Source organism: Impatiens glandulifera, chromosome 3 (assembly GCF_907164915.1).
Source record: "Impatiens glandulifera chromosome 3, dImpGla2.1, whole genome shotgun sequence".
NCBI classification, from domain to species: Eukaryota; Viridiplantae; Streptophyta; class Magnoliopsida; order Ericales; family Balsaminaceae; genus Impatiens; species Impatiens glandulifera.
Window position 1 is genome coordinate 64,354,976 of NC_061864.1, and position 12,830 is coordinate 64,367,805.

At 23.0% G+C, this 12,830-nt stretch overlaps 1 protein-coding gene across 1 annotated transcript; it reads right to left on the reverse strand.

Moving 5' to 3' along the window:
• Positions 1-2,248: 2,248 nt before the first annotated feature.
• LOC124932736 (chaperone protein dnaJ 11, chloroplastic-like) lies at positions 2,249-3,074 on the reverse strand. The gene has a single exon (XM_047473414.1). The coding sequence runs from the start codon at positions 3,045-3,047 to the stop codon at positions 2,547-2,549; it is 501 nt and encodes a 166-aa protein (XP_047329370.1). The 5' UTR covers positions 3,048-3,074; the 3' UTR covers positions 2,249-2,546.
• Between the last annotated feature and the right edge of the window lie 9,756 nt (positions 3,075-12,830).

Consider the following 12,830-nt stretch of genomic DNA (forward strand, 5'->3'; position numbering starts at 1 on the left):
TGGGCCTATTAAAAGCCTAACTTCAGACATTTTTTTAATTCCTTTCTTCTATTGAGAAAAGAGGAAACGCTTGGCCCAAAGCAATTGATACTAACAAATTAAATATAAATGAAGTCTTAAATGTTTGATTGGTGATATTTGATGATAGAACATTGTTTTTATGTTTCATAAAATTAAAATTAGGTATAAATTTATTTCTTATACAACTTAGCCTTTAAAATATGTGATAATAGATCTCTAGATACAAGATATTTCTCATATCATACTTAATTATATAAAATGTGATACTTTAAAAGATTATATATTAATATTCAATAACAAATATACATAAAAGTTGAGAATACATTTATTTTTGTTCGTCCAAACTGATATGTTAGGCCCTGCCATAAAAACACTTATCTTCTTAAACACATTACTTGTGAAATCTATTTTTTTATTCATTTCTTTTATATATATATATATATATATATATATATATATATATATATATATATATATATATATATATAAAAGGATGAACAGGTGAGTGAATTTTGGAGATGAAACGAGGGAGGATGGCGTGTCACTACATTATTGGCTGGAAAAATTTGTTAATTTTTCAGCAAATCAAATTACTAAGGGAAAGAATATCAATTTTATCACTTAACTATAATGAAATATTCATGTATATCACTAAACTAATTTTTGTTCGCTCGTACCACTGTAGTTGAGCTTAATGTTCATTTATGTCACTACTTCACCAAATCTCTAACCCCGTTAAGTTTCTGTTAGATGACATGTGGGACTATCTTTTTTTAATGTAATATATGATAGAATTGAGATGTCATCTTTATTAATTAATATATTATAAATAAAATTAAATAAATTATAATAATCTGTTCTAAATTCAGACCTAAACATTTCTCATATTAAAAACAAATTATAATAATTTATACAACTCTTAGGTCTTGTTTGGATTGGAATTTTTGAAAAAACCTAAAGAGTGAAAAAAGTAATGATTAATGATGATTTTGAGGAGGTGATGATTATTTTTGATAAAAAAAACTTAAAGGTATTGATATATATGAATAAAATAAAAAATAATAATTTAAAATAAAGGGTATTTTAGTATTTTAATTAATGAATTGAGTGATTTGATTGTTTAGAAAGTGATTAATTAGAAAATACTAAAATACTAAATAAAATGATTTACATAAACTCAAAGAAAAGAAAGCCTTAACCTTGTTTCCGAATTCCTTCTCCTAAAATTAAATAAAGAATTAATGCTGGTCGGTTGAGTTATTTCCCTTGTCGGCTGGTTGACTTAGCAGACACTGCGCACACTGTGACATTTATAAGATTATATGGATTTACATTAAATTATTCATTTATTTATTTGTTTTAGTTTACAAATTTAAATGAGAATCAAATATTTAAGCTCTTGTACAATATAATTGTCTTAAATTATATATATATATATATATATATATAATTTAAATTGTTAAAAAATATTATTTGATATATATTTATAATTTTCAATAAAAATATATAGAAAAAACAATGTAATACTTAAAAGAAATAAATCTTCTAAGTAAATCTCATTTAGATTTATATAATATTAAAAATTGACTTAAATAGTTTCTAACATATTTATCGTGTTAATTTATATATAAATATAAATATATATATATATATATATATATATATATATATATATATATATATATATATATATATATATATATATATTTATCATTAATACATCTTTTATTTTATCTTTTTCAATACGTTATAATTCTATTCAATTATTTATTTATATATATATATATATATATATATTTTTGTAGTTCAATTTAATTCGGAGTGTAAATTAATTTATTTTTTAAAGTATTTTATAACATTGAATAAATTAATTTTAGATATATTTTGTTTTATATTGAAACTATTATAACTTGTATTGAAAGGAAAGTGAAAAATATATATTTAAAATAAATATTAATATATAGATATATATATATATATATATTTAAATTAATTAACACCTAAATATGTGATTAGTTAATTGAACCAATTTTTTAATAGTATATATACTTAGTACTTATATAATTTTTTTTTTTTTGATAATTGTGTTTAAATAAACTAACTAGTAGAATGTAAAAATGAAATTTATTCATAAATAAAAACACATATAACTTATGAATAATAACCGAAACAAACCTATTAAAATAAAATTAGATTTATTATATAGCAAATATGGGAATAAGCTGAATGATACATACCCAAATACAACTTTAGTATTAGAAATTAGAATTTCCAGACATGAAAAAAAACGTCTGATTTTGCACACAAATTCATATAATATGAATTTGAAACCTTCCAAGTAACTATATATACACGCATCAGACGCTAATTATCTACAATCAATCTAATTAATTTACGTAGATCTATCCGGTTATCAATAAAACCGTAGTTATTGATCACTTTCCTGTCGCTAACCTACGATTTGTTTGATATTATTATCATTATAGCCCGAGTAAATTTCAAATCAAATTTTAACTCGGCTTTGTCTACCAGCATTGATCTGTTTCCCAATTTCTTCTAGGAGCACCACCGCCGGAAAATCTAGACGCCGCCGTCGTTTGAACACTGCCACCGTAAGAACCCACCGAGAAACCTCTCATCCGATCAAGAAACAAAGAACCATCGTAAACAGCTCGTTTTTCCGGATCAGACAATGTAGAATAAGCAGTATGAATCTTGATAAACTCATCGGCCGTACGTCCGCCGCCGTCCGCCGCCGTCACATCTGGGTGGACAACTCTGGCCAACCGCCTGTAAGCCGTCTTAATTTCCTGACAAGTGGCGCCAGATTGGATCCCGAGAACTTCGTAAAGCGAAGACGACGGCGACGAGACGGAACTTCTCTCGACGGTGGCGCAGGAGGCGGAGATAAGATGGGTTCGCCGGAAATTGACGGTGGTGGTCGGAGATTGAGAAGTTCGCTGTACGGATAATCTAGGGTTTGAGCTGAGAAATTGTGTTGATGGAAGAAAGGTTGAAGAAACCATTTTTTTTTTCTAACTGATTTTGGAATTTGTGAGTGTTATTATGAGCCGTTAAGGGAGATATAATTTATAGAGAATGGAAAAACACGGGAATTTAAAAAAAAAAAACAAAAAAACACGGTAGCAAGTGGGGCCCAGAAGTTTGTAAGACTTATCCGTTGAGGATATAAAGGCATCTGATGCTGAGTCATCATGTTTATGACCAATGAATGGTAGTTTTGGCTGTTAGGTTTTTACTTTTTCTTTTTTATTTATTTAACTTGTGGATATAATTATTTTAACTTTTTTTTTTTGTTTTTATTATAAATAAAACTTATTTTCATAGTTAAAACAATTCTATAAAAGTATATGAATAAGATATAATTAAGGCCTAGATAGTATATGAATAAGATTTTTTTATCAAAACAATTAAAGAGTATTAATAAATAATAATTTAAAATAGATGTATTTTAATATTTTGATTAATAAAATAAATGATTTGATGGTGGTGAGTGAGAGTTATTTTTTAATTTTGAGTTTTTTTAATAAATTTATTTAAAATATTTATATTATGAAAAAAAGGAGAGATTATACTATTCTAATACCAAAAAAATTAGGAAGGGTGTTTCAAAATACGGTCATTAGAAGAAAAAGAATGGTTCAGTTTGAATTATAAAAAAATGAATTACTTCAATATTTTTTTACAGATATAATTAATATTTTGTAAAATATATATATTTGATATTTTATTATTAATTTAAATGTTGTGATGGATGGATATAATTAGTTTGATATTGGTTTTTTTATTATAAAACTTAATTATCATATTTTATTTTTTTTAACTCTCGTATTTTTTTATAACATTTATAATTTAAGTATAAAAAATATTATAATAATTTAATTAATTAAAAGAATTAAATAATCTATTTTTTCATTAATATTTTTTATTAAAACTTAAATAAAAATCCTAAATAATCCAATATCAAACCAGCTTGGAGTTTCCAAACTAGGTTAAATGTTTTATCAAAATAGAAAGTTTGATACAAATTAAAAAGACCAACATTAAGTACTCATTTATTTTGAAATTTTTATATTTTTATTCAATTTTTTTTTATATAAAGGATGAATTATTAGAAATTTATTAAAATATTATTTTATATTTTAAATTTAACAAAAAAAAAAATATGACTATTTTAATATTTTTGCTGGTATATTAAATTGTTTTATAGTTAGAATGACAAATGTTATAGACTTGTAGTAAAAATTATAAAATAAAACATTTTTTTTAAAAAGCAATAAAACCCACTTACAACTATGAGCATGTTTGATATTTGAGTTTTAGACTTTTTACTATCATCACTCTATCTAATTAATTTTTTTTTTTTTTTTTTTTTTTTAGTAAAATATAAATAGGAGGTAATTTTCGAAGAAAATAATGTGTTACCACGTTGAAAAAATAAAAAAAATGGAGGATAAAGAGAAAAGTGAAAATTTATTATTTTTTCAGCTAATTAAATTGCGTTATGTCGTTCTTTTCAAATTTCCACCCTAATCATTTTTTTATTTAATAAAATACCAAAATTACTTATTATTAACCCTATATATATATATATATATATATATATATATATATATATATATATATATATATATATATATATATATATATATATATATATATATATATATATATATATATATATATATATATATATATATATATATATATATATATATATATATATATATATATGATGCTTTGGTATATTAACTCAATTTTTGTGTTTTTCATTCTCAAATTATTAAAAAATATATTTAAAAAAAAATTATGATAAAAAAAACTGTGTATAATATATAGTTTACTTAGAAAATACTCAACCTTACCTACATAATTCTTAATTCTTCAAAAATAATTAAAAAAATCAATTTCAATAAAATCAAATAACTATTAGTCCATTAGACTATATTATAATAAAAAATTATTTTAAACATCAATCACATTTGAGTGGCTTAAGACTACTTTGATATATGTGTCCAATTATTTCATTTTTATTCTCCTTCAATAAAGTCTAAGAAATATTTTTAGTCCATTGTGACTTTAAGTGATTGATTACAGTCATAATGTGTTGTCTCCAACTAGTATTAGTAATAATAAATTTAGAGAAAAAATAACACCATTGCATAAAAGTGATTATGTTGAGAATAAAATCACAGCCAAACAAGTCCTTAAGACTCATTAATTTTTCCTTTAACCCTCATATGCATTGGTGGTGACATTAATGTTTGGATAAGATTCATAAGAAAGGGCGGTGCTCTAGGATTCTATATTTGGATTTAATTTAATATTATTTTTCTACTGATACACTATATATAATTCTAGATCTGGTTTATTGTTTATAATTCATTTAACTATAAAATATATTAGTTCAATGATTAATTAAAATATTAAAATATTTTTATTTTATTATTTATAACTATATAAATTACTAATTATGAATCAAGAATACATTATTTAGAACCCATTTATTTTGAATTTAAAAATATTTATAGATAAAAAAATTCAAACTATTTTACACTCTCTAACTTGAGGCATTGGTATTTATGTAAAGCTATTTTTTATTTGAATTAATGTATTATATTAAGGTCAGCAATTTTTGACCCGACACAAAAATATAATAGAAAACACGAACATAAATTAAATTAAGGTAATGTATTTTTGTGTTTAGGTTGAAATTAAGTCAATTTATTTAACTTAATTAATAAATAAGTCAAAATTTGATCGACTTTAATTAACCTATTGAGACCCGCCAACTCGTTTATAAATTTTTTTTTAGAATTTTGGGTGTGCCTTTTTTTTATTTTTTACTAATTTACTTATTTTATTTTGTAATTTTTTTTAACGAATTTGTGATTTAATTTCATTATTCTTTTGTGTTAAATGTCTTTTTAATTTAAAATAGATATATGATATTAATTATATCGGGTTAAATCGAATTGAGTTGAGTTTCATCAATCAAGTCGGATTAAAGTTAGTATCACTCAACCCAAACATAGCCTCAATTGTAACCTTTATTATATAATTTTATAAAACATAATTTAAACATAACTTTTATTTATTTATTTTTACGATTAAAAGTTAGTCTGATACATAATTATGAATCTCGTTAACTTTATTTTAACCCAAAGCGTTTTAAGCGATAATTGAATAATTGATGTATTAAATAGCACACTTACAATTTGTACTATATTAAGAAGTTAATTTAAATTTAAAAGTTTAATCTTATAATTTTTTTAAGATCCTTCACTTAGTTTAAACATTTATCAATCTCCAACATTAATTTTAAGAAAAGAAAAATAAATCATATATAATAATAAACAACTAAATAAATAAAAATCATAACCCAAGGTTAATAAATATTAACATTGTCACTAAAATACAACAAACGATCAATCGATCCTCCAGATTTGATATTGGAATTTTAATGGATTTTTTTAATTTTTATCTAAAACTATGTTGTTTAATAATAAAAAATTATGTTATTTAAGATAAATTATTAAATATCTTTTTTAATTTAAAATTATAAAAATAAAGTAATAATATTTTTTTTATTTTTATTAATAAATTAAGTAATTTAATGATTAAAATATAATAATATTAAAATTTTAAATTGGAATTTTAGGAACAATTTATATTTCAAACATTTTATATTTGATTGTTAGAATCTTACGATTCCGAAATTTTATCTTTAACGATTTTAAATACAGTTAACTTATTATTTATGTAATTTTATAAATAAATAAATAAATAAAATATTTATATTACTAATTTAGCTATCAAATTTTAGAAAATTGGATAGTCAAAACTCTTTAATTTACTGAAACTTGATAGTTAAATTTGTAGCGTGAATTTTATTTATTTATTTATAAATATTATATATATAATAAATTAACAATATTTTAAAACAAATCTTGTTTTGTATCATTTTAATAATAAATTATTTTAAAATTTAAAATTTAAAAGAAAATACCTAAAATCTTAATTAATCCCTAGTAAAGAGCCTCAATTTCACAATTGGACAATACAATAAACAAATAATCCAAATAAAACAAACTCAACCTAAATTGTCAAAAAAAAAAAAATTGTAATAAATTTCTTTTATTTGGTTGTTAATTTAATTATATATTAAATATTTTATTAGGGTTAGATGAAAATAGTCTATATAAAAGACTAAAATTTCTTCATAAACAAAAAAATCATTTATATTTCGGGTCATGCTATTTATTCATTATTCAAAAAATATTATTACAAATATAAATATTAAGATTTGAATTATTAAAATAATTTAAAATAACTTAAAAATAACCCTTCATCAATCAAATTATTAATTCAAATATATATATTCATCATTATACATTAATATTATTTATTTGAATGTAAATAAATCCTAATTATTCTAGATCTATTATGAATAAAAAATATATTCAAATTTAAAGAGGATAGGATGTGTGGACAGATAAGACGAGGAGTGATAATGAGATGCACAGATTCAATGTAGACAGACAAATATCTGGATGGGGATGGAGGGTATAATTGGTATTACACATTATTATTATTTTTTTCCAAGCTGTCGACTGTCAATAGCTAGAATATATGGAAAAGACAAGTTTTGTAATTTGAAGAGACGTAAGAAGAACATTTAGGTCTTCTCCAGTACTATATCCTTTATATAAATATTGTTCGAAGAGTTGAAAAAGTGTCAAGATATAAATAGAATCGGGATTGATGTGTCAACACATGAGTGAATTTAGTAAGAGATTTCTTTTATTATTTTTCAAATCTTTTTACGTGTTAATATATATTCTCGACACTGACACATAATTTTTAATGAGTAAACTACTTTTGTTCGGATAAAAGTTTTTAAAAAATTGAATATTTGGAAAATAATGAGTTCGTGATTTTAAGGAAGAGGGAATATTTTTGAATAAAAAACTTATATGTATTAATATATAATAATAAAATAATAAATAATAATTTAAAATATAGAGTATTTATTTAATGAATTAAGTGATGAAATAAAATAAAGATGGAGCGAAAATATATTTTTTAGATTTTGGTTATTTAAATAGTTTGAACTGAACAAAACCATGATAATCCATATCATCATTCTATTATTAAAATAAAATAAATATATTATTATATATTAATATTTTTTAAATTTAATTTATTTAAAATAATATAAATGTTATTCAAATAATCTCTAACAAACAAACCCTTTTAAGAAAGTCCTTTCGAACTTGTTATGAGCCATCTAGTATAATTATTGGTCCGTGTGCAATCCGAGGGTATGTGGCAAACTTTGTCTGTCAAAATGAAATTGATAATGGAAATAAAAATAAAAATAACAATTAAAATCTCTTTAATATAATAATAAAAACATTTTATAAACATTAAAATCTATCTTAAACTCAATGTATAAGGGAGTTTTTATATGATAAAAGAAAAATTACAGTGGAGATAATTTGGAAGTGGGTCAGGAAGAAAATCAAGTGTGCAATGATTGTAAAAATAAATAAATTATCTTTCTTCTCTTTTTCAAATTTTATTTTTTTTACTCAATTATATGATGACACGTCATTCATTTTCCTTCTCTATAAAAATATGTTTTATAATTTATATTTATAGTTAGGAATGTCTAGTTTATTGAATATGTATTTAGAATATATATTTTATAAACTTATAGCTTTATTATTATCGAATAGATATTTTAAGAACGGTAACAGATTCATCACATATATAAAAGGGATTGAAGGCTTTCAAAGCCATTCAGGTTTTTTCCCAATCAGTTTTTTCATTCTTCTCAAATCCTAAATCTACGAATCAATCCAAAATTCAAAAATTTTACATGGTATCAGAGCTGGATGCTCGTCGAAATCAAGAGGACGAAGAAGAGACTCAGATTAACATCGACAATTCTTCTTCTAGCGATAAGAAAGATTAAGAATCTTCTTCAACAAATAGTTTGAACGAAGAAAGATTAAGAATGTCTGGAAAGAAGAGACACGAAAATGATGTGATAACGATGCGTATATAACTCAGACCATACATGTGCGATTATATGTACTACTATATTTAATGGCGGAAATTATATTGGCTGGAGTAGTAGTATGCGATTAACGCTATAAGCGAAATCAAAGTTAGAGTTTATTGATGGATCTTTAGTTGTACCAAAAGAATCAAAAATATTTGATAATTGGCGAAAGATGGACTATTTAGTCCGTTTTTGGATTCTGAACACAGTGTCGGATGAGATTAAATCAAACTATTCTTCCACGACCACATCGTTGGACTTATGGCTTAATTTCAAAGAACGATATCAAGAAAACAACGGTCCACAAGTTTATCACATCTAGAAGGTTGTTAGTAACATGAGACAGGGTACGTACATTAAGTCTTGAAAAATATTTTTCCAAGATCAAGAAACTCTGGGATGAATTGATGGTCTTAGAACCTCTACCAGCATGTGATTGTGACCCAAGAACTGTTTGCTGCTGCAGAATGACGAAATTGGTGGTCCAAGTTGATACATCAAACAAGCTGACATAGTTTTTAATGAGATTGAACGAATATTTTGATAACGTAAGACAACAAATTCTCCTCATGGACCCAAAACCAAGTTTAAATCGTGCTTATGCCATATTGCTTAGCATTGAAAGACAAAAGGAAGTGCATATTTTAATGAATTAACAAACATATAGTTTTGCAATGTCTATAAAGGAGAGTTTTGATCAGCAAAAAAGTTAGAATAATACTCGAAACAATAGAGGAAAATGAGTAAATAACAAGATAAGAAGTAACATTTTTCTGCTGAAATACTTCAATTCTGCAGTCCATCTCCCGATTCCCTTACGCTGCAATACATATTACTAAAAATCCAGTCTTCCACAAGAAAACGAAATACCTCGACATAAATTGTCATATTTTGATGGACAATTTTAAACAAGGTTTTATTCAACCATTACATGTTGACATTTTTACAAAGCTTTTGGAACTTCGACCTTTCGTTAATTTTAGAGACAAGATTATCATAAGGGATGTTCACCTTGAAGGAGGATGTGAAAATATGTTGATATGTTGATATTATAATTTTTTTATAACTTATGTTTATAATTTGGAATGTCTAGTTTACTGAGTTATGTATATAGAATAGATATTTATAAGTTTATAGTTTTATTAATACCTAATCGATATTTCAAGGACGGTAACATATCTATTACATATATAAAAGGGACTAAAATCATTCACATATTTTCTCAACTAGTCTTTTCATTATTTTCAAACCTTAAATTTAACATCAATCTAAAGTTTAGAAACTTCACATTCTCTCCTAATTTTTTTCTACTATTACTCCTCGTAATAAAATCTCATATATTATGAATAAGACGGGTTAATATGGAAGAGATGTCAAGATGATTTTATTACCTTAAATGGCATTTTCTTTTAATATATTTATATATTTTTAATAAAATTTGAAATATATAATAATGTAACAATGGATGTAGTAAAAAAACGATATTTTAATTAAATTGTTGAACATTTATAAATTCTTTAAGATATAGAGTTATTTAAAATGATAAGAATTTTTTTAAAAAAATATTAGTTATATATTATTATTATTATTATTTTTATATATATATTATTAAAAATAAATTTATTTTAAAAATAATAGAAAATAAGCGACTTAAAGAAAATATGTTTAATAATATTTATTATAGTTACTTCCATCCTTGATATTTAATTTTGTCTTTCAAATTTAATCTTAGGGAAGTAGGGGACAATAAAATCTAAATTTTTATAAAAAAAATAAAATAGAATCCAGATGGCCTTTAAGGCTGAAAAAAGAGATTAATATTAATTGACGTTATTAATTAAAATATTCTTATTTATTTTTTTATTAAATATTAAATAATATTTTAATAATTCATCATACAAAAATTTCATATAATTTTTTCTATTGTTAAACAATAATTTTTGTAAAAAAACCCATAAAAATAATCCTCCCCCACCTTTCCCTAGGATAGCCCTCTAATCCTAAAAAGCCCCTTGATCAAACAATATCTAAAAGGTAGGGTAGGCAATTTATTAGTTATGGTGGGATTTCCTTTGAGTGTAATAATGCAATCTGCTATCTTATGAGTTATGACCATAAGAATAGGATAAGGTCAAAATATAAGTAATTATATGAATCAACTTGTTATATATATATATATATTAGATTAATTCTAACCACAAATTTAGAATTTAAGATTCTAAATCTTTAATATTATATTACCCTCCAATAACGATGGACGAAGAATCACATATAAAATAGACCAAAATAGTAATTTCTCCATAAAAAGAAAAAAAATTACAAAACGAAATAATTGCGCATCGGTCATCATCATAGAGATGAAAGTCATTACAAAACACGTAAAATCAACCCTAATTAACGAAAAATATGATATTTCACTCAAGCAAAATGGTCCACCATATAACCACTAGCAAAGCAAATATGGGTGATCCAAAACACCTTCCAAAGATTGATTTAGACATGTCTTCAAGTGTCCCAAACACGATTCATTCAATGTTTATCGAAATCATATCTTGAGAATCAATGAATAATAAATCAAAGTGTGCATCATTGTATGACTATATGAATTTTATAATCATATATTAATGTTATTTTTCTAGTTTCTCAATAAGTATATTGAAATACTTAAAGACAATACCAAAATCAAATGACACAATTTCAGTACTTATAGCTATGCTTACTATTTCACATGCAAAACTACCTTTTAATTTAATGATAGTGCCGCTGAAACCTTTTCCGACAAATTCTTGCGACAACTTCAAACACGTTTTGGTGGTGATCCAGACCAAGGCGGTTAAAATATATAGTTGACAATTTTAAAAGTGATTAATTATGAGTTTGGTCGCTGATGAAGACATACTATGAAACTGATTTAATTTTTATTCGGGTTTAATAATAAACAACTAACCTAACTAATTAATTAAACAAATACATATGTTAACATTAATTTTAAATCAGCTTCTGCTTCAACTTGTATGATCATCAGCTCTTGACTTTTGTATACTTTTATAGACTTTCTTGGATGTATTGACTTTTGATATATATATAACATAATCTTTCATTTTCATGTTCAGTGTCTATATGACGGAATCATTTTAACTAGTTTTATAAATTAAATTAAATTAAAATAATTATAATTATATTATTATTATCTTACAGAAATTAATTATCTTATTTAAAATTAAATATGTATTTTCTTGACGTTATACAAAGTTAGATCTGAAAATCCAACATATTTGAGTTAGAGATCTCGTAATTGTCCTTTTTGAAAGATTTTTGTAAACATTAGTTTTTTTATTATATTTTTTTTTATTTAATTTTTCTCCTATATATGTTTTTCCATTTCATAATATCATTATTTGGACAATTTTTAAAAAAAAATCTATAAACATGTTGAGAATATGAGAACTATTTAATATTTAGTCATGAAATTGTTGAATTAATATTTGAGTTTAATTATTAAAATATTAATTTATTTTTAAATATAAAATATAAAATTAGAAAATTTTAATTGATAATTTGAATAATTTAAAAAGAAAATTAATAATATGTTATTCTTAAAATTTAAAGCCTAAAATCACTAACCTTATAAAAAGAATTACTTTTTTTTAATTTTAACATTAAAATATTATATAACTCTAATATTTAAAAAAAAAAAATACTAAAAACAAATAATGAA

What these genes read in the sequence shown, in the direction of transcription:
- LOC124932736 (XM_047473414.1), bottom strand. Translation starts at nt 3,047, where the DNA reads ATGGTTTCTTCAACCTTTCTTCCATCAACACAATTTCTCAGCTCAAAC.